The sequence below is a fragment of the Zophobas morio genome, unplaced genomic scaffold (assembly GCF_036711695.1).
Source record: "Zophobas morio isolate AGI-343-1 ecotype UQ-CSIRO unplaced genomic scaffold, CSIRO_AGI_Zmor_V1 ptg000228l, whole genome shotgun sequence".
NCBI lineage: Eukaryota > Metazoa > Arthropoda > Insecta > Coleoptera > Tenebrionidae > Zophobas > Zophobas morio.
The window spans coordinates 166,839-194,395 of NW_026972332.1; the positions used below are offsets into that span (position 1 = coordinate 166,839).

The following is a 27,557-nucleotide window of genomic DNA, read 5'->3' on the forward strand; positions in this document are numbered from 1 at the left end:
TGGTATAATATTTACTATAGGGCCTAAATGTTACAGTGCTGTATCCAAATAGCTAAAGGTTTTCTTCGTTGTAGCTATTTATAAGACACTTGCAGAAGCGACTTTTCACTAATGGTTACCGTTTTTCACGATTTTTCTGAAGTTTCATGTGATATCGTAGTTATTAAAAAAAGGCCCTTTGTTTTTCAGTAAAATTCTTATACTTTGATTGCGAATGACTATTCAAATTAGAAGATTCCATAGTGTCACCTAAAAGAACTTTTAGAATATTGTGCATAGGGGCCGTGGCAATAGTTCACTACCGGAAGGTACAATGAAACCAAGTTTCAACTATCTCTTAACGTATTGTCTTATAAAAAAATTTTTTTCTTTTTGGTTTTATATTGCACATTTTAAAGTATCAAACTATTTTATTTTCTTTTTATCTAATTTAACCCAGTAGTACTGGGTATACTTTTGGCATGTTCACTAATTTTATTATATGTATTGTTTTGCATTTATAAAGAAAATTAAAAGGTTTTGCTGTTTAACCTTTTTTTAACATCTTTTAGGGTCTCAAGTTTTATTAAAGGGACCAACTCCGCGTTAGCCCTAAATAAGCAATAGTTGTTTTTCAAAAATTCGCAACAAAAAAAACACTACGCGCGAGCACGGTACAATAAGAGTACCTGCGACATTCCAACACGCAAGCTGAAGCGTAGTGGAGCACTCTGGTAAAAGCATGGCGGAAGTCTTTGCTGACTGACTGAAAGGCACAGGTCAAAGTATAAAAATTTCAATTTATTCTAAAGAGCTAAAGTCTAAAATAGAGAAAAAGAGCGCAAACGTGCACAGCCTTCATACATATAACTCTTTGGTTTTTTGACCTCGCACGTTCAGCCCTCAACTAGCAACCACCAAATTGAGTAATTTTACAAATAAAAATTAGTCAGTGAAGGGGTTTGTGGCCTCACTAAGAAGGATGCGTGTCATACTTGTGCACCGTCTTTTGCCTTTACCTGTCTTTATTTAAGAAATATCCTATAACCTTTGTGTGAAAGATAATTTTTTAGAATTTATTCACCTTACAGCACGGATTTAAAATTTGAATAATTGAGGATAATTTTGTATTGTATATTAGGTACCTTTTATTATCTACTGCTACAATATATAGGATATATACACTATCGTGCAAAGTTGTTTCAACGTTTAGCAGTTTTTCATTTAATATAGAATAACTTATCAATAACGTAATGGAATACTATAAAATTTATACACAGTAAACTTCTATGTTCCAGCTACATTTTGTTAAAACTTGGTTTTTATATTGATTTCATATTAGAAAAGATATGAGCTTGTAAAGTTGAAAGATTATAGAAACAATTTTGCAGGTAGAAAAAATATTTTATCTAATAAACGAGATTTTAATAATTAGTATGGTTCCCTTTTGCCAGAATCATCGCTTGTATCCTCTTTGGCATACTGGCAACCGACCGTAGTATTGATCCGGTGTTATATTTTTCCATTCCGAATGTACACGTTTCCAAGCTCGTCCAAGTAATCAGGAGTTGATTCGTATAATCAAATTTTCTCTTCAAGATTCCCCATGCATGCTCAACGGGACTGAGATCAAGAGATTGCTGACCAGCCTAGCATATGGAACGACTGTAATTGGAGCCATGATCACACCGATAGTGCAGTGTGACATGGGCATTATCTTGCTGAAAAGACATTCACCTAGACGAATGGCACCAAATCGCATGTCCTGGGCAGGTCATTCTTAATTGTTTAAACATGTGCTTAAGGTGATGCTCCCTATCACGTTTTCCAAATATCCGATCCCCTTAGATGTTATACTGGATCAAATCATAATCGATCCTCCTCCACGTTTATACGTTTGCACCACCTGGTGATCAAGTATTTGATTATCGTCAGATTAGCTTCCAACACCACCTGATACCACCTGAACCATATCGATTGATCTTGGCCTCGTCCGAAGAATTTCTTTTTCCCAGTCAGAAATGGGCCAATTTTCGTACTTTTTCGCAAACTCAAATACTAGTTGCTTGTGACGGCCTGTCAAAGTGGGTTTAATAAACTTTTTTTTCGCATGGAGACCAGCAGAATGCAGTGCTCTCGATACGGTCGATCTTGAAACTAGTCTATCTTACGCTGTTTCTATTATTTTTGAAGCTTTCTGTGCAGATTCAAATACACCCACTGCCACTTGTCGTACAATTTGAGCTACATCCCGTTTTTTCATAATCTTTGGATGCCCAGATTCATTGCAAGGGCGATTAATATACTGTGCTTTGATCCTGGATATTGTGGTCTTACTGACACCACCTTCACGAGCGATTTCAGTATAAGGGTCGCCTAAATCTAAAAGACAATTTATATTATTTTCTTTATCGATTGAAAGTTTACGCATTATTAAATTAAGTTTCTCTAAATGAACTATCCTTTATATTCACTCGAACGCTAAAAAAATACCCCCTATGGTGGAGTGATCATGAAAATTTCATAGAAAGACTGAAACAGAAGGGGTGCCACGTGCAAAATCGTTTCAATCAATACTTAAACTTTAAAAAGCGATGAAGACTTAAAAAAGCAATATCTCTAACACAAACTACATTAAATAGATCTCAATCTAAACTTATATATATATAAGGGATCAATATAACCAATTATTAACTAAAGCGTTCTAGAATTTTCACGAAAAAATTTAAATATAGAAACTATTTTGAACGATAGTGTATATATATATTTTAATAAAACGTAGTGTGCCTTGTCCATCCTTTTTTGCTCCTTCTTCCCTTTTTTCTTTTTCGGTTTTTAACGCGTCTTTAGCGTTTTAGTTTTACGTTGGCCCTGAGGACCAGCGATATTGTAAAAGTTATTGTTTTAGTCTAGAGGGTTAGAACAAAAACTAAACGTTTAGAGGGAGTTATAACTGAATTTATTAAAAGGCACAGTAGTCTAGAGGACAATTAAGTAATTACTAAGTTAACTAGTTTTACTATATATATAGATTTAGAAACTTTATTTAAAAATATTTATAATGCATAGAGCATAGCTAACTTCTTGTTCAATTTTATGTAAGCAAATAAGAAATTAAACCAGATAGATTAATTTGGTATAACTTATAATTTGTTATATGCGCAAGGGAAAAAGGGTCATACGTGATGTTACTTATCAGTAGTAAATAAAATAATTTTTATAGCAGGTGCCTCTAAGTTGGATTAAACTTTTTTTTCAACATAACTATGGCTTAAAAAGGGATAACCACTTCTAATGCAAGTTGGGAAAACTAGTTTCATGAATCGACAAGCCACTTTTCTTTTGATGAGCCATAGCGCTATAAACGAAAAAATCAGGGCCCTTAAATTTTTTTTGAAAAAACTCTTTTCTAGTGAGTGCATCACATACGTCATAAGGATATCAATAGTTTTAAATATGTACTCCTATAGGCTTTAACATATTACGCTTTCGTTAACCTTAGTCCCTTTTGTGGGCTGCACATTGTCAACAAGTTGAATAGGGGTAAGAGTCAAGATTTATATAAACAAAAAAAAATTTAGACTTATTGCATTCGGGTGTATATGTGTGCATTTTAAAGGGGATGAGTTAAAACAGACTATTTTACAGTTACCCTCCTAGCTAATTTTTTAGAAGAACTATGATCCGGCGTAAACATAGTTCCTCTGATCTTTTGTGAGAGTAATATTAGAGCCTCATGACTGACTCTACTATGGGACACGTAATTTTATAAGGTGAAATTCGTGTTAGGATTTTACTTCGGTATAATGAGGTATATACAGAAATTTACATTCTCATATTCTGTTCTTATTCTGCTTCAAAAATTAAATCTTTAATTAATATATCAATGGTTTATTTTCATTACATCTTCCTGTTGCCGTGAAAGTCATTATACTCCTTAGTTCGTTTCAGATGTAGTATAATGAGTATAAGTCCTTTACCAGACCAGTATTCTATAATAAGTTAAAGGTGACAAAGCCCTTAGTCTTCTTTATTTCTCTAATCGAGTGAGGCGTTCTAATTTTAGTTAACCAGTTCAGGTCTTATTATTCAGACTTAAAAAAACCGAAATATATTATTTATGATGTTTTTCAATGTTACAGTTTTTATTTAATTAGCTTGATAGTTGAGTTACCTTTGGTATGTTTAGGGTTTAGTGTGCCTGTAATAATTCAAAGCAATCAGCTCTTCACAACGAGGAACACTACCGCCACTACGGAAAGATCTTCCAGAAACGAGACTGGTGTTGACAGCATATTTAGACCAACCAGGAAAAAAATACCCACCTATTTTGAGCTGAGGCTACTTTTTACAGAAACCATATACCATTATTGTTTTAACTTAAGCACTGGTATAAAGTCTAGCTCAGGTAGGCCTAAAGTTTGTGTTAAACGCTCTACTTAACGAGAAAATATCGAGGAGTACAAGTGCTACTGTCGGGTTTTTTCAGAACATTTAATTTTGAATTTTCACTCTGAAAAGTTGTAAGATATCATATATGGCTTAAAGGGCACATTAGTTTTTACTTCAAAGCAGATATTACAATCGACGAGGGCTTAACTTTTTGTGCCTATTTAGCAAGCATTGTCGCATAAAAAAAAAATTTTTAATTTTTTTTTTTTCAAGTTGATTACAGTATTTAACTTAACGCATTCCTCAACAAGGTATCTTAGAATTAAAAAATCACATAAGAGCTCCAGAATAGGAGTATTAAAGTTATATCACTTAGTAAATGTTTTCCCCTGCGCTATTGCTTAACAAAGTAAAGAACTGAAGTTGCAGTTTGCATTCTAATGGCGATTATAACTGTAGAAACTTCAAAGTAGTTGTACTTTAGTACAACACTCGTCGTTATAACCGTATTTACTATACAGCTTTCCCTAACAACGCGAAATTAAACGGCTCTACTAAATGCATACAAAAACTTTCAATGTTCCACGTGGCTCTGCGTGTTTTGTTCTTTACAAATGAAAAACTAAGCCCTTTTTGAAACTTATAATAATTTATACTTCAAAATGACTCATGAAAGGGCGTCTCAAAGTTCCTCACAGGAACCTTTTGCGGGGCTAGGACTCGGTTTATGGGAAGAGCAGAAAAGATTGAAAGATGTTAAAAAAACACTATTAAGCAGCGATTTTAATAGTGTTTGTAAATATTTGTAATCGTTTTATTTGCTTTAATTCTATTATTCTATCCATAACGTTAGGAGCAAATAGTAATAGGGTATTCTTGCCATTTAATAAATAATGCACATTTAGCAGCCTCTATTAATGATGAAACTTTTCTTGTATCTTGGAATGGTGATGAGAGACTAAAGATAGACAGGTTTTTAGGCATTATTCTGCTTCAGTGTTTTTTTATATTATGTGATAGCGCTTTAATTATTGATAAACTATTGATATACTTTGGTAGTATTCGCTTATAGATTTACTATATTTTAGGACTTCTATGTTTCCGTTAATACATACTTATAAAGGTGTGACATCCGGTCTCTTTCCTCCTCTGAAAGAGAATTTCAAAAGAGAAGAAAATTTTCTTATGACTTTATAGATATGATCCCGGAGCATGACAGAGACGAATTTGATTTTTTACAGAGTGAACGTTATTATTACCTAAACAACCAAGTATTTATAATTTTAACTAATTTTTAATTTTTGCAAATTTTTATTTTTGTTGCTTAACTTTTCTCGATTTTAATAAATAAGTTATATTTATAGTAGTAGTTGCTATAACTATTTTTTAACAATTACGTAAAACTTTAAGGACATTCAAAGTGAAAATCCTTTAATTCTCCTCGAAAGTAGCAATAAAGAAGGAGTTGCGGCCTACTTAAAAGACTGTGAAAGAGATTTCAAGCTTTGCGCTAATTTTGCTTCGGACCGGCCGTCGCTTCCTTCGGAGCCTCCGTTGGAATTAGAAAGAGAGGAGATTTACGACGGCCCGACCGCGAAGTGTCTCGCTGAAGGTGACTCATATCACTGCTTTCTGCGATTAATTTATAACCGCAGTTCCTGCAAAGGTCGAGCATTGCCTATTGATCGCCAGTCAAGACCGCCTATGCCATGTTATGATTTTGAGATTCCTGACAGCATCCAGTGGGTTCGCTTTATTATTGTTTTCAAGTTTTTCTTTGCAACTTTTCCTTTAGATTCCAATAAACAAAGGCGTGTTTATTATAATTAAAAAAACGTGCGAGTTTGTTACGGCTTTTGGGACATCCTACGAAATTGCGTTGAAGGTGTCACTCGTCTGTGCTTGCTTGCCTTTATTTTTTTTTTAATATCTATTATTTTTAGGCTGTTCTAAAGGATAACCCGCTTGTTGCTTTTCTCTTCAAAGAGCATCCCCTTTACCCTTTTTATAAATTCATCTGCGAACGTTTAAGTAAAAAAGAATCCGTTAATCTTAAAGATGATGCTGGAGTTTGTGATTCAGAAGAAAAGTCTATCAAAACGGAAGATGTTAGTTTTAATGAAAAGCTTCACAGCGAAAGTAAAACCGCATCGTTGGTCCAATACCAAGTTTCGGATGAAGAGAATAGCGATGCCACTGGAGGAGCGAGAGGTCTGAAGGGAAGTCAAGAAATTCCCAGAAGCCCTCGCACCACTGTCAAGGGCTGCTGTTCGCCTTCAGAAAAGGAACAATCGGTAGTCATCCAGTTAAAAAAAAACTCTGATAAGGATGTAAATAATGTTTTTCTGGATTACTCTTCCGAATCGGGCGATGAGAAAATTAATAAAGAGGCAGTTGGTAATAAGCATAAACATAAAACTGGCAGTGTTAGGCACGCTAGGGCGGATGAAGATGACAGAGAGTCGCAGGACTCGCAATCTTTTGGTATGAAACTGGACGATTTGCTTGAAAAGTCTTATCAGATGAGTAAAAAGAAACATAAGCATGAGACCTCCAAAAGCAGCTCCTCGAAAAATCGATCTCGGTCGAGATCGAAGCGAACAAGGTAGTGTAATGCAGGTTTCTGCTTATGTAAAAATTATAAGTTTTTATTATAGAAAAGATCGTTCAAGCCATCGCGCTTCGAAACGAAGGAAGCGCTCGCGACGGCGAAGCCGTAGCAGAAGTTGAAAAATTGCGTTTTTTGGCGTGGCACTGGCATTGTAAAAACGCTTTTCCGCGTAGAAACTTTTCAGTTGTTCTCGCTACCGTTTAATTATTATTTAAAAGAGAAGAAATTTGCATCACTGAGGGTTTTATTACTGGATTTTATACTTTTTTATGGCACTGTAAATAAAGTTGGATATCTTTTTTATTATATTTTACTAATCGTTAATATCATTATATGCGCTTGGTGTCTGCAGGGGAATGTAAGGTTTGAGGCCTTTTATCAATAAGACCTGCATAGCTGCTTGCCAGTTTCCCATCCGAAGGGAGACTCATCCCTTTTTCATACATTAATTATATAAATTTTAAATACTTGAACAGGTTGTCGTTTATCAATAAGTTTTAATAAAAATGTATTGGTAAACGGCTGTTTTGGTAATATTATTTGAGTTTATTGCTGAGAGCGGCGCATTTAGATCAAACTTTGAGATAATAAGGAGTATCTTGAAAAGAAGTGTTTTTTTTCTTAAAAAAGAGACTAGCTTGGGAGCCTTTTTTGTTGATATTCTCTTCTAAAGTCGTAAAATTTCTTATAAAAATCCGCTTTTACATAGTGAACAAACTTGGTTCATAAATTACCTAAGGAATGACTTATGGTTCTTAACTTTTTTTTTAGCATCAATCTTTATGCCGTTGTAACCTTTCCAACACAGTGAGAACAGACTTACATATTGCTGCAAGAGCGCGTATAGCGGATCGCTCCCTTATTTTATACCTAAAATTTCTTAAAAGAATTTTTTGTCTACCCTTCTATCGAATTAATCGCGTTCCTTTTATAAGTTGTTTTTAATCTCGACAGTGGTGATTTAAGACTATTATATTAGTATGTTATTGTGAGATTATTTATTTACTACTTAAAGTACTGTTAAAATATTCAACAGAAAAATGGCTTATGCCCCGTGTACAGAGTAACTCACTTATAAGTTTGGCCAGCGGCGGTAAACCGCAACTGTAAAGTGCGAAGGCAAAAATGAGAGGACCCTTGCGAAATACCTGCTAAGTGGTTCCAGCATTTACACGCACTAAAGTAGTATTCGTTTATATAAGATACCATGTCATAAAGAAGGTGATCGGATAAGACTAAATATTCCCAGATTTCTGGGTCAGTCATTTTATTCCTTTAAGAGGTAATAAGGGTGTGCGCTAGTACCAAAAGTAAAGCTAAGCAGTCTGCGCTCGACTTACCGAGCAGTTGCACAAAGTCACTTAAAAAATGCGTATGGTAGAATTAGTTAATTGGTTTATTCTAAAATCCTTAATGCCTATCTGTAATTTTATGCCAGAAGCTTTGCGCAAATAGAAGTCTATTCCGATTAATAAATTTAGTCTATAAACTAACGTAAAATGAAAATAAAATTATATATTTTATCGCAGTATATAATTGAAAAGCACCTGTTAAAACACGTATAAGAAAAAAAAATAAAACTAAGATAAAGGGACAGAAGTATGAGGAATTTTGTTACCAAATTACTATTGAGCTTTTTTGAAAGCAACTCCAGACAAAATTTTTTAACCACCTTGTCGGTTTTATAGGACTCCATTAACTAAGGTTTCACTTCTCCCTCAAAGTGGGCGGCCTTTTTCGGCGTGGTGAGAAATCTAAAACGGTTTATTAAAGCTTAATCTGCTCTACTGCAAATTTATATGTTGTATCACTGTTGGAAAGCCTCAGTCTCAACTTAATAGAAGTACTTCCTTGGGTAGGCTCAGATACCTTTTAAACGTTGGAGGATAGGGGTTAGATCACGCAATGGAACCTCTTTTTATTAAATTTAATTGTTTATATTAAAGCTTAAGAGTGAAAAATAATAGTATATCTTATAAAGAGATACTGGTATTAATAGTAACATGTGCACTATAAACTTAAGATAATTAAATTTATTTTGGTTTTGGTCCTCAGGTAGGGCGTGGGCCATAGTCCCATTTTCAAAAAGGTTTATCTTTTATTTTGTGTTAGTCACTAAGTTGATTATACCACGTGTGAGGGGAGATTTATATAAATATATATCCTTGTCAATAATATCTCATCTCTTATACATGTAATTTATCGAATAAATAGGATCTTAAGAAATGCTTTATAAAATATTTATATAAGCAATATCAAGAGATACGTATTAAATCAAATTCCATGCAGATAATGAGAATATACCTGAGCTAACTGGTCACAATAAAGTTCAAGAAAAGAAAATTTAATAATTTACATCTAGTTTTTTACGTATGTTTAACGTATGCTCTATTATAAATAAAGTTCTAAAATTTTTAATTATAAAAAAATTGTATTCTATTAATACTAATTAGCAATTTGAACTCATTATTTATACAACTTTTGCAGATGCCCAGTATTCTCTAGCGGATACTGCTTAATCTGCGATTATTATTTTATAAAACGAGAAAAATTCTAAATATTTCTTGTGCACTTCATGTTGTCAAGGGGTTATAAGGCTCCTATAGCGCATAGGGCACATATGTAAATTTCTACACGCAACTGTGATATGATGCGCCCCTTTTGTTCATAAGCAGCGGTTGCTGCGCCTCAAATATCCTAAACTTCTTTACATATATCAGATCATTCGCGTACAAAAACACGGCACATCGGTCGTGAACGTACTCACATCGTGTATTAGTGCAAAATTTGAAAGTACATATTGCTCTTTGCGCGCAGACGCGGCTATTCACTTGTGTCATCTTAACTTTCGCCAAGCCATTTGATGTCGATAATGATCTTCAAGTACATGGTTTAAATATCCCACGAGATAGCTGCGCCCCGAGGACAACGCATTTTTTTTAAAGTGAAGCGCGCTTTCTCTCTGCAAGAGTGCACGTCTTTTTAAGTTTTACTGTAGGTGCTGATGTATTTAGGACTTTCAACGACGCTTCGGCCGCCGTAGAAAGATCCCTACGTTCAGCGAGCATGCGAAAACACGACCTCTTGGAATCGATTGTAGGGCGTAGTAGAGTGCGCAGGTGGTTTTGTACATTCTTATTAACACTAGTTTATAACTACTTCGCATAACAATATAAAAAATATATATTTGACACTGAGTATTCTACGACACTTGAATTAACATAAAGTCAAAATGTCTAAATAATGACTAAGAGAAGTTTAAACCTTTGACTGTGGCGGAATTCGAATAGATCACAATTTATATTGTTCGTCTTCTACTCATATCTAGTCACAGACTTGATATATACTGTTGAAAATAGGAAAACCCAGCTTTTTAAAAAAATTTAAAATGAAAAAACCTTTCTCAACCGAAGCCTTTGCCATTTTTAAGAGTAGTTGTTTCCAACCGCGCGTCACACCTGCGAATTTTCAAGGTACCCTTTTTAATTCATGTTAAGCTGGTTTACTCCTTATTGAGACCTTCAGATTTAGAAGAGATTGGTTACCTTGCCCACTGCTTAGGCCTGTTCCTACGCGCAGACTTTATCCATTTAACTTTTGTGCGGTTTGCAGGCGACCATTGGTGGGCTGTGAGCGCGGAAGGTTAGCCCTGTTCAGTAACGATTTTTATTTTGTCTTAAATATTTTAGTGCGGAAACGTGCAAGGCGACCTTGGCTCTCGCTTCGACCACAGTGAGGTCGGCGTCAGTCCTCCTTTAAAGATCCTTTTCGGGCGACTGTGTAGGTTGGTGCTATTAATGGTAGCATTAAGCGCTGTTTTGTGCCTTGGGCCATTGATTTAAACCTAACTTGTTAGCCTTCGCAGAGCCAAGCTATCTGGGGCATGTTACAAGGAACAATTTTGCCAGGCGATGACAGTACCCAATGCGAAGCCTTCATAACAAGGCTGTTCGACATGACTTAGCATGTATGCACCCACGTTTCACCAAGAACTTTCCATGATCTCCTGAGGCAACGAATTAAAGTATTTCGCATCAGAAGTTAATGCCAGTATTCAACGCGAAGCTTGCAAAATAGTGATAAAGAGTAGTTATCGCTTTGTGTGTTTATTATTATGTAAAAGCAACCAAGGGCAATCATTGAATGAAACAAGTTTAGTCAGCAATTTAATATGCTTTAAGTTCTTGCAATAAGAAAGCCTAATAAAAAGCTGTTGTACAATATTTACCGTAGTAACTCTCATTGATCCAGCTAGATATGCATTAAGTTTTTTAGAATAGGGGACCTTAGCTCACAGATAACCGGCGGTGACACAAGCGTTAGCACCTTGTGCTAAGCTTAAATATTCATGCTTTAATTTCTTGGTCAAATTAGTTTTAGTTGCGACTAATGTATTCTTAAAATTGGCCATAAACATATACGCTTTAAGCTTTTGACCAGATATTTAAAGCTAAACCATCTTAAAATTGGTTAATATTCCATTTTTCGTCTGTGCACAGTGTTAACATAATTAAATCTCAACTCCACTCATGTTTTAAGCTCTTATTAGTTTTATTTAATTGTTTCCTCTATTTGTAACTATCTATAGCTTTCAAAGGCATTAATGTGGACTCATGCTATCATCAGGATATCTTACAAAGCTATCTTTTTAGGTGGCCTAATGATGGCAATCATTTCCTTTAAAACAAGATTGCTATTTACGTTTTTTTTTTAACTTTGCTTAGGAGATAAAGATAACAAATTATATCGAATTCACATTATTTAGTCTTATTATTTGCTTTTTGGTTTAAGAGTCACTAAAGCTAGCGAATACGGTACATTTGTGTTTAGGGTCATATTGTTTATTTTGGTGCCTGTTATAGTTTGGTTCGCCATGAGCGTCCTTGCACTAAAGATTGTTGCGCTTGCATATAAAATTATTTATTAAAAACTTTGTACCATAAAATAAAAAACGCGGTTAAGCTAAGGAAGTTGTTAGAGCTTATATTAAATAGCGATGAAATTTTAACTAAAAAGGCAACAGGTCTAACTCAAAAGAAAAGTTGTTACTTGAACAAACGTTACTAAAATAAGTACCAAACATAAGAAAATTTTTAATCGGTATTGTTATAAACCTTCTTAAAACAACCTCAGGAAGCTGACAATTTGCGTTATATAATGAAGTATGTTGCCTGAAATAGAAAAGTCATTGCTGTAGCGTGAGTTCCTCCTTAACTTCGTGTTCAACCTTATGTAGTACTTGGAACAATAAATAATAGAATTTTGATTCTCTTATATTTAGCATCCGCGTAGTCGTTTATATAAAAACTGCGCAGGACGACAGTCTTAGTCTAGCAATATGGCTTGCTTAAGGTCCCTTTTCAATAACGAAAAACTTTTATTTTTATATCTTATTACTGAAAATTGAGCTCTTAAGTTGATTTTAATACACTTTGTTAAACGAAGGCTTAGATTATTAGAAGGAGAAACTCCATTTTCAGATTTTCTGGATTGTATGGAAGGAAAAGTTAGGCTAATTATAAGTTTCTGCTTTTACATATTACTTAAAATCAAAAAACATTTTTTTTAATTTTATATTTTATGAAAACAAGGCACAAAACATTCATGTCGATGTTACAAAACCAATTAAAGAGTATATAAAGGAGATCAAGCTTTCCGTAAATTGTTATTACCAGGTAAATCATTATCTAGTTATTTTAAAAGTTTCAAGTTATATTTATGGCTACTATGTAACATTCTTTTATCTTTACTAATTTTTTAGTTAGAGGAAATAAAACTTTTCGACTCGAAATCTAAAAAATATGTTAATAATGAACTTTCCTTAGAAGAGCAAAAGACAAATTTAGATATTGAAGATTATTCAAAACCGCTGTAATATAAAAATATTTTTTAATTTATTTTGGAAAATCTTTAATTAATTTAAAAAAATTTCTAGTTGACGTTGTTTATAACTCATTCAGTCACGATACTGAAGTTTATTGCTATTTTATTATTTTTAATGGTTCTTAGAGAATTTTTTTTTCTTTTTATGAAATTTTTTAAACAACATTTAATTAGCAAATATATATATACTACAATAAAGCTTGTGCTCATGATTTTTTAAAACAGTTTTTTTTTATTTTTTTGCTATATATAATAATTATATTTTCTTTATATCTTTCTACTTGTAGTTTTTTTTTCTTTTCTTTATTTTTTATTTTAATAATATAAATAAAATATAATACTTTCAAATATTTATATATACAATTTTGCTGTAGTTATCTAAAAGTCCGGCGCTCTCCGCGTTACCGAGCTAAAGAAGCCCTACGTAATCAAATTTTTATATTTGATTCTTAATTTGTAGACAAGTAGAACTAATTGCACGGAAATTTTAAATTTTTAATAGAGTTTTATATTTCAAAATATTATTTTAGATTTATTTTTTTTTAATTTAATAAAAATTTTTTCAATTTTTTAGTAAATTATTTTTTTATAGAATTTGTAATTACTAATAAAAATTGATAAAAGTTTATTTGAATTCATCTTTATAATTTAGAAAAATTTTAATTTTTTAATATAATTTATTTTAATAGAATTTGATTTCGAAAGTTAATAAACTTTTATTTAAAGTTTAAATTTACTGTAACTTCAATTTTTTTTAATGTAAACAATCAAGTTTTACTTGCAAATAAGCCTCATCCGCTTGTTATTTTAGTTTTCCATTCAATATCAAATTTCAAAAAAAATATCTCTTAAGCTCTTTAGTAAAAAAAGTTGTGTAATTTTTTTTTTCGAATAAATTTATAAAGAATAGTTAATATAAAGTTTTTAATATCAAAATTTATACACGATTGTGAACTTTTATATATAGTAAAGTTAAATTTATGAAAATCTTCCCTACTCTTTTCTGATTAAAAATTATATAATTAAAACTATTAAATTTCTATTGTCTTAAATGTTTTTTAACTTTGCTTTGCGGATTTTGGTAATTTTAAAAGTTTTGTAGCTTTTAATTTTTTTTGGTTTAACTTTTATAGTACTAAACTTTACACTGACGAGAATTTAATTTATTTAATTATTAGAAATGCTTAATAGCTTACAAATTTATTATTGCTTAAATCTAAATCTTAAGATTTTCAGATATTATAATTATTTGAAATGATTTTTGGTGTTCTCTGTAAGAAAAAGTTTTATTTAAAATTTATAAAAGTAAAAATAAATTGATTATATAGTTGAAACACGCAGCACATTTTTTGAAAAAAAGGCTCATTATTTATATAAGGTGTTTGTTGATGAGTGCAGCTTGATTTTTTGTAAACTTTTAATAATTTATATTCATTAATTTATTTAGAAAAAAATATTATTTTTAAAAGAACTAAATTAATATACATTCAATTAAATAGTGTATAATTAAATAAATTTCACAGCGACTAAATCTTTGAACTTTGGTAAATTAATTTTCTTTATTTTCTGCGAATGCAACTTTTATTATTAATTTAATTTAATTTAAAACCTTAAAAAAAATTTAATTGTACTTCTGTGGGAAGAAAGGAGAAGTAAGGGCCTTAAATCTATAATCAATAAAAATTATTGTATGACTAATAAATTTCATAGTGATTACATTTTTGAAGGGTCGAAGTTTAGTTAAATAAATCTATATATTTTTCTTACGTTTGAGATTATAATATTGCAGATTTTATTATTAAATCAAAATAATTTAAAATTTAAATTTTTTGAATGTAGTTTTATTGAATAAAATGAAAGAAAAAGAACTTTATAGCAATTTATCTTCTCTACGCTCCAATATTGTGGTTCATTTCTTAAATCTTTATAATATGGTTTTCCCCTTTTTTAAAAATTTTAGGATGACGAGGAGTATATGTCAGAATTTATAAAACAGGGCGGCCTTACTTCCGTTCTGATGGCTATTAGCTCGCCTAACCTGTATAAATTTTCAAAATATATTTTAGATTTTTTTTAAAATTAATGCTAATCAGCTCGAGTAAAACCGTTAGAAAAGGATTTTCTGTCGTAACGGCAATGGCGAAGATTAAAATTTCTTTTGAACTTTTACAAAAGTCCCTAGATGGTCTCTTGGCTCTCGTCAAACTTATTTGTACAAGTGATGTGCGTCGATTTTCTTTTACGTGACAATTTTAAAATTCAAAAAATTTTGATGTAGGTTAAAAAAGATGCTTTACTCCTTTTTTCCACGTTAATTGAATTATCTCAAGATTCGGGCTTCATACTTTCTTGTCTCCTCGCTGGTTTTAATTTTTTGTTGGTTTTTTGTTAAAATTTATAATTAATTTATGAAAGACTCTGAATCGCTTAAAATTTTTGCTTCTCTCGTTGCTTTACTGAATTTTGGATTTTACGGAGATGAATTTATATTGTTATCTACTATTAATAAAGTTCGTTAATCAAGTAGACTCGTAGATTTTTCGTTCGCTAATTTTCTGTAGCTTCTTGAAAAGGCACCCACCAAAGATCTTTTTTTCAGTACCGTTAAGGCGCTAGAAAAAAATCGGTTTAATGGTTGTGATTTACTTTTTTTAATTAAATTATATAATCTCTAAATTAAAATTCGTATAAGAAATCTGCGAAAAGAAAAGCAAGAAAGATGCAAAGATGAACATTTTTTACCAGCAATACACAGAACTGATCCGCAACGCCGAAACTTCCGCTGATCGATTTGTTTAGAATTTATTATTTAATTAAATCTTTTGGCTTTTTTTATAATATATAAAAAGCTGCGCGCAGATGAAAGCCAAATTTCCAGTGACGAGACCAAAAGTTTAGTTGAAAATGTGATTAAAAAAAAATGATTATCTTTATGTTATAATTAAATTTTGATTCCGCAGACGGACAAACAAAAACTCGAGATCACCAGTTCCAGTGCGGAAAAGTGCTTTTGAAATTCTCACATTTTCCATGCTTGCGTTAATTTTTTTATAAAAGTTTAGATCTTCAAGAAATTCAGACACGAAAAGAACTGCCGGCAGCGTCGGTTGCCCACGCAGATATTGATAAGTTAGATTTTACTTTTTTTTTTTGGAGATTCTTCCAGCGCCGCAGCTGCGATGTTATATTTTTTTTAAAAAAAAATTTGCAAAGGGCCAGTTCTGAGGAAATCAAGGAGATCCCAGCAGCGATGAAGCTTCTAAGAGGAGACAAGCAGAAACGCGTCAGCTGGGCACAAGTACTTTTTGCCGATTTGAATTAATTCATTAACTTTATTTTGCTGCGTTCGGCCCTAGATCCACGTGGACAATATCCTCTCTGGCTCGGCTCCTTCTAAAGGTAGTTATATTCTCAATCTCAGCAATTCGGGCTAATCCCGATTACTTTTATAAGATTTTGCCAAGGAACGACCTCCAGAATTGGATGGCCATCCGAGTGTGCAGTCTCGAAAAGGTTCCTCTACTTTTACTGTTCATCTTCGCTTTGAAGTGAATATATTTGTCAGCCGCTCTGGAAAAGGAACGGGAGCCGGAAACAAGGGACAGCAAAGTGTTAGAGATTTCTACGCAGGGGATTTCCTCTGAAGAAACGCAAGCTTCTTTGGTATTATAATCAAATTAACTACTCACAGTTCTTATTGAACTGCTTTTAGATGGTGGGCGGATATGATTTTTCAGAGATGTCTGAAGACGAGCTTCCGAAAAGGTTTTTTTTAATCAGTCTCCTCTTGCCTCCGTTACTCGTTTCTGACTCCAGCACAAGCAGCGAAACAGAAGACCACGAGAACGTACAAGATCTACTTTCGCCTCCACCCCCGCCTCCGCCTCCACCCCTTCCTGGCCACGTGACCCCACAAGGCATACCACCCCCACCCCCACCTCCTCCGCCTTTCGGGCAGCTGCCCCCGCCTTTGCTTCCGGGAGCGGAGCTCAGGAAAGCCCCTGCGGACACGAAGAAGTATCTTCCAGTGCGCTGGCAGGCGCACCGAGTCACATGTGCGGATCCCGGAAGCTTCTGGGCTGTCTGTGAAGCTCCCTCTGCAAATATTAGCGAGCTGCTGCAATCTTTTCTCAAGCTCGAGACGTCCGTGACTAAGAAAGCTGCTGTAGAAAAGGTCTCTTTTCAAAAGTCTATACTCTTCCCCCCCTTTCTTTTTCTAACTGATGCTTAGCTGAGCGAGAAGACTGCATCGAAGCTAACCTGCATTGATCCCTTGAAAAGGCAGAATCTTTCCATCAAAATCAAAGCACTTCCGGAGTTCCAGTACGTCAGAAGCGCGATCGCCGATATGAATAGTCTTGTCGTAAGCCGCTCTTCCTTTTTCCTTCGAGGTTTAGCGGATTCTAATAATTTTCATCTCCGTAGCTCAACCGCGATCAGCTCAAGCAGGTGATATCGCTATTTGACGAAAAAGGCGTTGATCATTCAGAAGTGGCAAAGTTAAAGGTCTTTTTTAAAGAAAATTTTGTTTTCTGCTGCTTTTTTATAATAACTGCGCTTGTTTTTATAGCAACTTGTGGAGACGCAATCTTCTCTGGACCCTTCTGAGCGACAGGAGTTGGATCCTCTGGAAGCAGTGAGCTTTTAATAAAAAAAAGTTTTATTTATTTTATTTGTCCTTAGTTTACTTGCTTTTTTTAAAAAGTATATTTGGGAGATCGTGCAGCTCCCCAATTTCAAAACGTGGCTTACTGTGTGGCAAATTATGGACGACTTCCCGGTGACGCTGAACGGGTTCAGTTTCTGCCCTTTTTACCTAGTGCTCGATAGCAAACTCTACTTTTAGAATTGCGGAGACGTGCCACTCTCTCTGGAGCTCCATTCTTCAACTGCGTAGTTCAAAAGGCTTCCGAACTTTCCTGCAGCTTCTTCTGAAGTTTTACAATTCCGTAGCACCGCAAAGCGTCAAAGTTTTTTTATTATTATTAAGCGAATAGACTTTACTTTACTCCCGCATTTCCTTATATTTAGGGGCTACAATTAAACGTTCTTGCGGAGCTGCCGAGCTTTATGGACAACAAAAAAGTCTTAATGATAGACCATCTTATAGAGATTATGAAGTTTTTTCGCTAATTTATATATATAAACTTTATTGATAATGATTACGTTAAAAAAAAAAGAACTCAATTTGCAGAAGAGGCTGATCTTCACGTTCAACTGCGTTCAGTGGAACAAACAAGTACTTGTTTTTATTTTTATTTTGTTTTTTCAATCTCACTTCTCTGCTCAGGCAAGTACGATCTGAAGGACATTAACCAGCGACTGTTAACCCTTCAGAAAACCACAGAAGAGGGCCTCGCTATAATAGCACAAGAAAGTATGGCGTGGCAGGAGGCGCTGCTGAGCTTTTTTATTAATTTTTATTAGATATCAAATTGATGAAGTGCAAAAACTTTACGACAACGTCTGCTTCTCAAGTAAAATTGTTGCAGGAAGTGAATCGGAAGTTGGAGTGGAAATTTAAAAAATTATTAATCTATTTTGGTTTTTACTAATATTTTTTTTAGTTTAAACTATTTTTTTTACTAGTGATTATATATATATTTAATAGATTATTAACAAATGTTTTTCTATAGGAACGGATCCTGCTAAAACCGATTTAAACGAATTTTTTCAAACGCTATCAAATTTTGTTATCTTGTACAGGACTAAAGCGAAAGAATATGAAGAAAAGCAGGAAATGCTGTACAATTTTATAATAGTCTCTCTTTTAGCTAATTATATAATTTTAAATAGAAAAAAACTTAAAGAAAAAACACAAAAGCTGGAAAGCGATCTTCCTGATGACTCTGAATTATCCATAAAACCACAAAAAGGTATTTTTACTAAGAATTTTGCTTGACTGTTTTGCTGATGATTTTGAAATATAGGACTTGTGTCGAGCATTTTAAAAAGTAGAGACTCTCACAGGCCCGTGCATTACTTGCATTTCTGGATTTCTCGGTGTTTGTAAATATTATTTAGAGCTCCTGTTTCTTCTGAAAAGATGGAAGAACTTCAGCAGGAAAACGACATGAAAATAATTGAAGACAAAATTACCACGCGAAGTCGTCGCATGCAAAATATTGCTCGCGCGAAAAGCACACGACGAGGTGGAAAAGCTTCAGGTTTTTTTTTATTGTTTATGAATTCATAATGAATTTGAAAATAACTTTAAATGTTACGCAGGAAGGTTTGCTAGTTAAAAAAAATCATGTTTTTTTATAATAAATATGGCGCGTCTACACACTAATAAGAGATTGTTAGCTTCTCTGTAGAGATTTTCAAAGTTTAGTAAAAATAATTTATTTCTCACGGTCAGCATAATAAAAATTATTCCCTTGCGTATAATAAAAAGTGTCAAAGAACGCTTCTAAAAAATTAATCATTTTATTTGACTGCACTTAACCTGAACGTCACAAATTTTGCAGCAAATTTTCTTGTAAAACGGCTTCTAAAAAGGTTGAGTGATACTTTTAAATTTTGGTGTAAAATCCTTTACTTCACTCAAAAGCTGTTTAAAGCATGCCGGTATCCATTGAAAAAATTAGAATGCCCCACATTTCTTACTGTAAAGAAGAACTTTCATATCTCTTCCTTTAAATAACAAGTTAATTGCATAACCAGTAGCGGCCAAACGGTGAAAAAGAGGAGAGAGCATACTTTTAACCTGTAGGGTAAGGGTACTTATATCTTCAGGGAAGAAATACAGTATGGGGGGCCACAAAAAAACAATTAAGTTCAAGCACATGAAATGGGCGTGTGTATAACAACACAAGGTATATTTACCACGTGGTGTCTGACAGATACTCGTAGTTTGAGCACATGATAAGGGCATGTGGTATAAGGACACAAGGTTGATGTACCGCTTGGTCGAGCACGTGGTTTATTAGAGTTAACATCGACACTCTCCTCTAACTTTTATAAATGTCTGCTTGCCTCTTTAATGTAGATCGATCATTAAGACTCTGGCGTATTTTTGTTTCATTGTATTTGGGGGGGAATTTCCGAGGTGGAACGTTAATATAAGCAGACCTTTTTTCTAAAATTGAATTTAATTACTTAGTTTGGTTTTAAAAGCAGGTGGAAACATAGCAGTTTAGTTACAAAACTTTTTTGCTATATTCTATGATGGTGAAAAGCAACTAGATTTGAAGAAAATTTGTTCCCTTGTTACGTTTTATAACTTATAGTTTTAATGAAAAAGGATAAAGCTTATGGAGTAAAAAGGGCGAGTTAACCACAAAAAAGCACAACTAAGGCAACAACTTAAACCCAAATCTTGTAGATAACACGAAAAAGTTTTTTTGACCATCTTCCAGCTAACATATTTACTCTTTCGCCGAAATTGTAAAATATGGACTTCAGAAATTTTAGAAATATTAGTTGTATAAAAAAAATTGTTTACAGCGATAATTAAATCTAACAGATTGAAATAATAAGCACAACACCCCAATAGTGCACGAATTTTTAAAGCAGTTTTTATATATTTGCCAAATAAACTCTACTTCTTAAAAGTATAAAAAAAAACAGGTAATTTTATTATAATTACAGCCCGTGAACGTTTTAAATCTAATCTTACTGTTTAGTTTTCTAAGAATAGTACCTTCTGTAAAACAGACTTTGAGAATAAACTGTTATAATAAAGGTATTATCGCATTCGGACTTATAACAATAATTAGTCGGCTAAATTACAGTTTTTATTTAAAAGTTTTAATATTTAAAATTGAAAATATTTACAAGTACACATAAAAAAAACTTAAATTTGTATTGACTTATAAGGGCCGAGTCATCCTTGTTTATTAATACAAATAAGTTAAACTTAAGAAAAGAAATTTGCTTTTAATAAAACCTTAAACCTAGAGGTACAACTTTAATATATATACTATTTTAAAAAAAATAGACAGTTTAAAAAAATAGCATAAGTAAAAGATGTAATAGTTCTGTTAAAATCAGGAGCTGAAAGAGGTCGTTATGAGCACACAATTAAACTCAAAGCAGAAACACTAAGAAAAAACACAACAAAAGGGGAACGGAAAAGAAGAGATAAAATTTAACGAGCGTAAAATTATTTTTTGACGTGTTAATTATAGACCTGAAGACGCACAAAACTAGGCATGAATTTCAGGCTTAATTTTGTCGGTTTACTGAATTGCTTTGTACCCAACCTCAAGAGCTTATCGTTCGTACTTACATCTTCACCTTTCAACTTTGTAAATCAATTATTTTCATCTTACGCATCTTTCGGTGCCGCCCAAACCCTTTAAGTAAAGATCATTTCTTTATTCTTTAAGTATAAACTCCATCACTCCTCTCACACGCTTCCTTTATTACATATTTTTTGCTTTATAACATCATCCTCATTTGAAGAATTAGAGATAATATCATTCTAAAACCAATCTTCTTTCGTCCCTTCGTGCCAGTTATATCTTGATATTTTGCTTTAAACCGGTTAGAAAAAGCTTATGCAATTTGTTCACTTGTTAAAATGGAGCTCGAACTGCAAAGCAACTCATTTTTATAAAAACTTTAAAATCTTATCCAGTTAACTCAATTATATCAGAGTAAATAGATATTTTCGTGTATTTCATACTTATATTCAAAAGAGGATTTAGTTTACTTTTCTATATTAAACCATAATTTTTTTTATTAAGAATTTTCTCCGCTTTTCTTTTAGTAGCAGGCAATACTTTTTATGGTAATGAACTTATTGAGAAAGTAAAAAAGGTTCTAGCGGTTTGACGATTTAGTAAATAAAGTTCATTTAGAAATGTTTTAAATTTTTAAGAATACTACATGTTTGTTTTTAACTAATTTTATAACCATTAAAACCAATTATAAGTACTAATCCCATCTGTCTTTATCTGGTTTAATTACTATGCCAATAAGACTGGCTAGTTGAACATTTAGAAACAGTTGAGTAATCTTTTGGGATTCTTTAGTTATTGCTATTGTTGCTACTTGCATTTAATAAGCTTATATATCTATCTACACACTTGACGGGTTGTTATATCCATTATATTAATAAACCATTTGTGCTCTGTCATTGTTTTTTACAATTATTAAGGGCTTCTTAAAGTTTAAATCTTCGCTCTTTAACTAATAACTTCTTTTATTCATTCTTTTAGAATTAACCTTGTCTTGTTCTTTAAAATTCTTATTTTTGTATGTTCTTAATTAATACTCGTACACTTCGTCCAGCGCTTACTTTTAGGTTTCACCCTTTTTTTTTACCAACTTATTACATTTATTGAATTCTTACTTTACTGTCAAGTCTTTGGGATGTTTTTTAAAACTAATAATAATTTTGCACGTTTAGTACCTTAACAGAACAGTTAATAATAGGTTAAGCGGATTAGAAATTCGGTATCGTCGTTATACTTATATAAATATATATACCGGAATGCTGAGAATTTTTCTTGTTAGGACTGTGTTGCGTTTCTGTAGAAACTAAAATCTTTATACACAATTTCAACATTCTTATAAGTAAAATTAACTGCAGTTTTATACTCGCACTATAAAAAATTTAGTGCGTTCGTCTAATACATTTTTAAAAGAAAACTTCTTGTTCCTCTTTTTTATTTAACTTATCTATGTTGCTACTATTACAGTTCGGACATCTACCAAGTTTGGAGTAGCAATCAAAAAATCAGAAACCTCAACTATAATTTAAATTATTTTTTGCGTGTACACCAGCAAGTGATATACTTTAAAACAGCATTACTTTATTTACGATTGCTCAACTGGACATTTAGCAAAATCTTTTATAGTTTTATACTCGTATACTTCAGACCTTCCTCTGCGCATACAATATCTTTGCTTTACTGGATCCTCGCCAAAGTTTTCATGGAGGTTAAAACGAAGGCAACAACGTAATTTTTCATCGAGTTGAAAGTGTCTGTAGTTTAACGTTACAAAAAAATGGGGCTAAATAGCTTATAATTTAAGTGTTAATGAACATTACAAGCCGCTTATATTAAAACTTGTATCAAAAGCATCACTCGCAATAAAAGTTAAAGGATTTTCTTTTAAGACCCTATAAAAATTTTTTGTTAAGCAGAACTTTCACAACACTATTTATAAGAATTATTATTAATAATAATACTTACAAATTTGTCAGTGATGGAAGACATTTAAAAGTTCTAGAAGTTATGGAGGTTAATTTGTTATTATAAAAATTCCTGTAAGAGTTGAAGGCATTGTAAGATTAAAAATTAAGCTTTCTTAAAAGTAAGTTAGAAAGTTAATAACGTTCTTACAAATTTTCTAAAGAATTTAAACCGACAAATGCAAATCTCGAAATGGAAGAAATTAAACTACCCGCTAGAATCCTAATATAGTATAATATTTACAATTATAAAAATGATAATATCATTGTTTAAAAACACATATGATAATATCATTGTTTCAAAACACATTTACGAAGTTACTTTTCTAATGCAGAGTTAATTATTGATAATCAACTATATAGTTTACGTACAAATCTGTCAGTGCTGTTAATGGAGTCAACACTACGGAATTAATAGAGTTTATGTTAGTAGCCCACAAATTTCTGGTAAAGAAAAAGTTTGTATTAGAAATAAATGAAATTTATATTAATTAAGTATATTACTGTTACTTTCTTTTCTTATTATCATAAAAAATGGTAATAATATAATATTTTACAATATTTTTAAACTTGTTAACCCCTCAAACGCATCATCATTTAGTACAGAAATTGGATTTCTTCCCAACTGTCTATAAATTAAAAAGAAAGTTTTTAGAATTAAGCTCAGCACAATACAACGTTTAAAGTATTCATCCCGTACGAGATTGCTCGCACCCTATCTCTTTTTTTTTTAACTATTAATAAAATACAAAAGCTTAAACATAAAAAGTGATGGAAGTGTTTAGGAATGAGCTAAAGATTTCAGACTTAATCGCTATGCCTTAGCAGAGCGTTAAATAAATCAAAAAATATATTTGTAAAAATAGAAATCTTAATAAAAAAAATAAACTCGTAGTTTATTTAAATATTGTGACAAATATATTATCTATAAAAGTTTATATTAATATTTCGAAATTTTATTTATAAAGTAAAAAAAATTATTTATTTTTTATTACCAAGGTACTAATTTTTAATTTGTGATTGGTTGTTGGTTATATAAAACCTAATTTGACCAACGCATGTCCTGTTTTTCTTAAGTTTGTAGCTTGCTACTAATAATATTTCAACTTAGCATTTATATATTTAATGTTTAACCATAATGACAGTATATTTTATATATCTTGCAAAAAATATAACGTCTTTAGCAGCAAACGCTACAAACGAGGACAAAGACAAACTTTTTTTAATATGTGCTTATCACTAAAAAAAAGAATAAAGTTTTATAAATGTTATAGTAGATAAAGAAATTAAATAAAGAATATGTCAAAATAGTCATTACAATATTTTTAAATTAGTAAGTGAACTAAATATTTTTCCTTCAATACAAGTAATTTCGTTAAAGTCCAAGTTTCTTTACAATAATGTTAATAAGCAAGAAAGGGTGCACGCCTGTAGCAATTCTCACGGCGTACAAGCGAGTCAACGATGAAAGTTTGTTAAAAGTGTTGACTGGCAAGAAGAGCAGTTCATTAGCCCAAAGCGACCTTGAGGTTTACAAAAATAGTAACTTTTTTAAAAAATTACTTTTATACATTTACAAAGTCTGCAAACTTTCCAGCCCTTCGAATAAATCTTCATTGATTGTAGATACCTTATTACTTGCTATGTCTCTAATAATGATTATAAAAATTTATAGGCGGAGAGTATGTAGTTATTAAATATAACATTTACAAAGTTATTAAAGTATTAAGATCCTTGAACGCACCGTTTTCAATGGAGGTGATGGTATTTCCGGATAAAGTTCTGAAAAATATTTGTCATATTTAGGTCCTATTTATTGCATTTTTTATATATCGTATTAAGTATTGAGTCTTATATATATCGTTAAATCAAGTTTACTCTGTAAAAATGTATTAAACAATATCAACATAATACGTGAACGGAGCTTCCAAAATATATAAAGTTATAGAAACTTACAAATAATTAAGTTGTTTTAAACCTATAAAGCATCCCTCAGCGATAAACTGAAGGCCGTTTCCCTCCAAATCCCTTAAAAAAATAATTATTTAAGTTTACTAGTTCCTTAACTTTATTTTATTATATTGAAATTTTTAATGATAGTAAGAACAAACAATTTAGAAAGCGCCTTCAAGCGTTGAAACTCATTTGTATTGATGCAACGGAGTTGGACGGTCCAAAGATTTCTACGTTGCACACAAAAAACAAATTAAGAAATGTTGGCTTCAGGAAAGCCGAAAGAAAGAAAGCTCCCAAAAATATATATATTATGTAATTATACAATTGTCTCAAATTTGTTAGACTTCGAAACGTATTGTTTTCAAAAGTGAAAATGGTGTTTTGAGCCAGATTTCTGTAAAAATTTGGTATGATTACATTTTATATTGTTATAGGAGTTTCTTACTTGACTAATATTCTAAAAATATAAATTTTCAATTGCGAATAGTATTAATTACAGTATCTCTAGGTTAGTCAAAGTGGCAAAAAGTTTTGAATCGATAAAACTAAGTTGGTTAGCTTCCAGATTTCTTTATAAAAGTATTTATTATCATATCGCTTAAAAGCTCTGAGGGATATAAAGGAAACATATATAACCATACAAAACTCTTAACAAAGGAAGTCTGTTAAAGGCGTTTGCTGCTATCGAAGATATACTATTTGACTTAAAAGATCTTTTCATACCAAAATTAATATTAAGGGATCATAATATAATTATATTAAGCTTACAACGCTGTTAAACTTACAAGACCTTCGAACATTTCCCTCTTTACGGATGTTAAGTGGTTTCTTTCAAGATCTCTATAGATGCAAAAGAGAAGCACGTGCACTAAAATTAGGTTTCCAAACAAGTGTATGCTTTATTAATTATTTAGTTAAGTACAACTAAGGGAAAGCAATACAAACAGAAAATTAATAAAATAATTTTTAAATTTTTTTTGTTATATAATTTTTTCGTTGGCAAACTTACAATAGTACTACATTTGAAAGATCATAAAAGCTCTGATATAAAATGTAGGACAGCGAGCAATTTTGGGCGTACCTTTGAGGGCAGTACAAAAGAAAATAGTGGTCCATTAATATACAAAGTATTTATAATACTTTATTATGCATATTTAGAGGTCTAAAACTTATTAAAAAAAAAAATTTGGGGAAGCCTTACAGTTCGGTACAGTTATCCTTTCTGCAAGCACTGAGTACTTCTTTAAAGTTGCAGTTTTGTGATGCCTTTAACACGAGAGAGTAATATATAAATATAACAAGCTTTAAGAAGAACATGATGTTTATCCTATTTTAATAGTTATCGGTGAGGAATATTTTGTTTTATTTTCTATTTATTTTTGAAGAGGTTCAATTTTTGTGGTTATTCACGTTTGGAGTTTAAAACAAATCGCACGTACATTAAGAAGTTTTGACTATACATGAATCAACCAGGTAAACTTAGTTTTTATACGAGTAAGAAGGACATGATTAAAAAATTGATTTTTAAACTTACCAGGTTTATCCATCGTTATGATTTTTTTTTTTGGAGACATAACTCAAACGTGAACAAACGGGTTAAAATTATTTTTTAAAATAGCCACTTATGCCAATTTATAGAATAAAATTCTGTTCATTACCTTTCTTTTTTGTACCAGATTAACGTTTAATTGATTTACAAAATGTTATATGTATTTTTAGCGTAAAATTCCTTTTCTTTATCTTTCGCCTTAAAAGTCGTTATCTCAGATATAAATCGCATACATGTCTAAGTGGTCATTGCATTGTTATCATCTAAATATTCTTTCATGCTCCTTATATTTAGTAGTTTGGGCATTAGTAAGAGTAGTTAAACCTGATATTACTTATTACACTACTATTACGAATTGTAATGGTAATTTTATAATCTTTTCTAACTTTTGTATTTTACAAAAATTATTCACAAATTTCTAAAAGAAGTGAACTGTATTAAAAATTAATTTTATAAAGTTTATAGAACAATTAAGGTTTAAAAGGGTTAACAGTTAAAAAACAAGTTCAATCAAACATTTAATATGAAAAGTTTGGTTAAACAAAAAATTTGCTCAGCGAAGTTGTCATCAATAAATAGTTGGTGAAAATTGATCGCGCTGATAAATTTATATATGGCAGTCATTGGAGAGTCTAACGATTAAATTAAGGCACGCAAAATTTAAAACTATGAATAGCTTCTGTAACGAATCAGAAGGTTGTTACTTCTATATCGTAAAGTGTTAAAAAAACGGATATTATTATAGTAAGTATAAATATATCTTTATTTAAGATAACAGATAAGGATTGAAGAACAGAACAGAACAGAAGAACACTAAGACTAAGGAACGGCACCCGAGCATAAAGGGAATAAACACAACTCGGGTGTCTCTTCAAGTTTAAATCTAGTACACTTTTTTGAGGGCATGTGAAGGTAGCCGAAAGAGCTAAACAGAACATCCCAGCTTCCCTATTTAAGGTGGGACTGAAGCCTGGGGAGGTAGCGATGCTATGGGTGTTTTTAGGAGAGTTCGGATTTACTTCTGAAAAGTACTTACCCCT

The 27,557-nt window shown here is 31.9% G+C and overlaps 2 protein-coding genes across 2 annotated transcripts; both read left to right on the top strand.

Annotated features, from left to right (window-relative positions):
* Positions 1-5,086: 5,086 nt before the first annotated feature.
* LOC135146460 (uncharacterized) lies at positions 5,087-7,230 on the top strand. Its single transcript, XM_064078612.1, has 8 exons — positions 5,087-5,162; positions 5,225-5,343; positions 5,495-5,642; positions 5,782-5,983; positions 6,038-6,117; positions 6,167-6,256; positions 6,315-6,976; positions 7,029-7,230. The coding sequence occupies exons 3-8, from the start codon at positions 5,571-5,573 to the stop codon at positions 7,099-7,101; spliced, it is 1,179 nt and encodes a 392-aa protein (XP_063934682.1). The 5' UTR covers positions 5,087-5,162; positions 5,225-5,343; positions 5,495-5,570; the 3' UTR covers positions 7,102-7,230.
* Positions 7,231-12,243: 5,013 nt separating this feature from the next.
* Positions 12,244-19,214, top strand: LOC135146440 (FH1/FH2 domain-containing protein 1-like). The gene is made up of 35 exons (XM_064078597.1): positions 12,244-12,334; positions 12,428-12,488; positions 12,574-12,657; positions 12,744-12,853; positions 13,240-13,289; positions 14,705-14,772; positions 14,826-14,905; positions 14,959-15,088; positions 15,144-15,228; positions 15,281-15,375; positions 15,427-15,499; positions 15,558-15,658; positions 15,715-15,771; positions 15,826-15,869; positions 15,923-15,994; positions 16,079-16,163; positions 16,222-16,264; positions 16,319-16,378; positions 16,431-16,528; positions 16,578-16,630; positions 16,682-17,039; positions 17,097-17,228; positions 17,291-17,371; positions 17,436-17,501; positions 17,571-17,659; positions 17,712-17,835; positions 17,897-17,985; positions 18,046-18,104; positions 18,156-18,242; positions 18,293-18,409; positions 18,502-18,610; positions 18,662-18,741; positions 18,796-18,835; positions 18,890-19,032; positions 19,094-19,214. Exons 1-35 carry the CDS (start codon positions 12,321-12,323, stop codon positions 19,108-19,110), a joined length of 3,054 nt encoding a protein of 1,017 aa, XP_063934667.1. The 5' UTR covers positions 12,244-12,320; the 3' UTR covers positions 19,111-19,214.
* The last annotated feature ends 8,343 nt before the right edge of the window (positions 19,215-27,557 follow it).

Coding starts and splice junctions, on each gene's coding strand:
- LOC135146460 (XM_064078612.1), top strand. CDS start 5,571: ATGATCCCGGAGCATGACAGAGACGAATTTGATTTTTTACAGAGTGAA. Junction 5,984..6,037: donor CGCGAAGTGTCTCGCTGAAG/GTGACTCATATC, acceptor GTTCCTGCAAAG/GTCGAGCATTGCCTATTGAT. Junction 6,257..6,314: donor CCTACGAAATTGCGTTGAAG/GTGTCACTCGTC, acceptor TATTATTTTTAG/GCTGTTCTAAAGGATAACCC.
- LOC135146440 (XM_064078597.1), top strand. Junction 17,229..17,290: donor CCGATATGAATAGTCTTGTC/GTAAGCCGCTCT, acceptor TCATCTCCGTAG/CTCAACCGCGATCAGCTCAA. Junction 18,410..18,501: donor AAAATTATTAATCTATTTTG/GTTTTTACTAAT, acceptor GTTTTTCTATAG/GAACGGATCCTGCTAAAACC.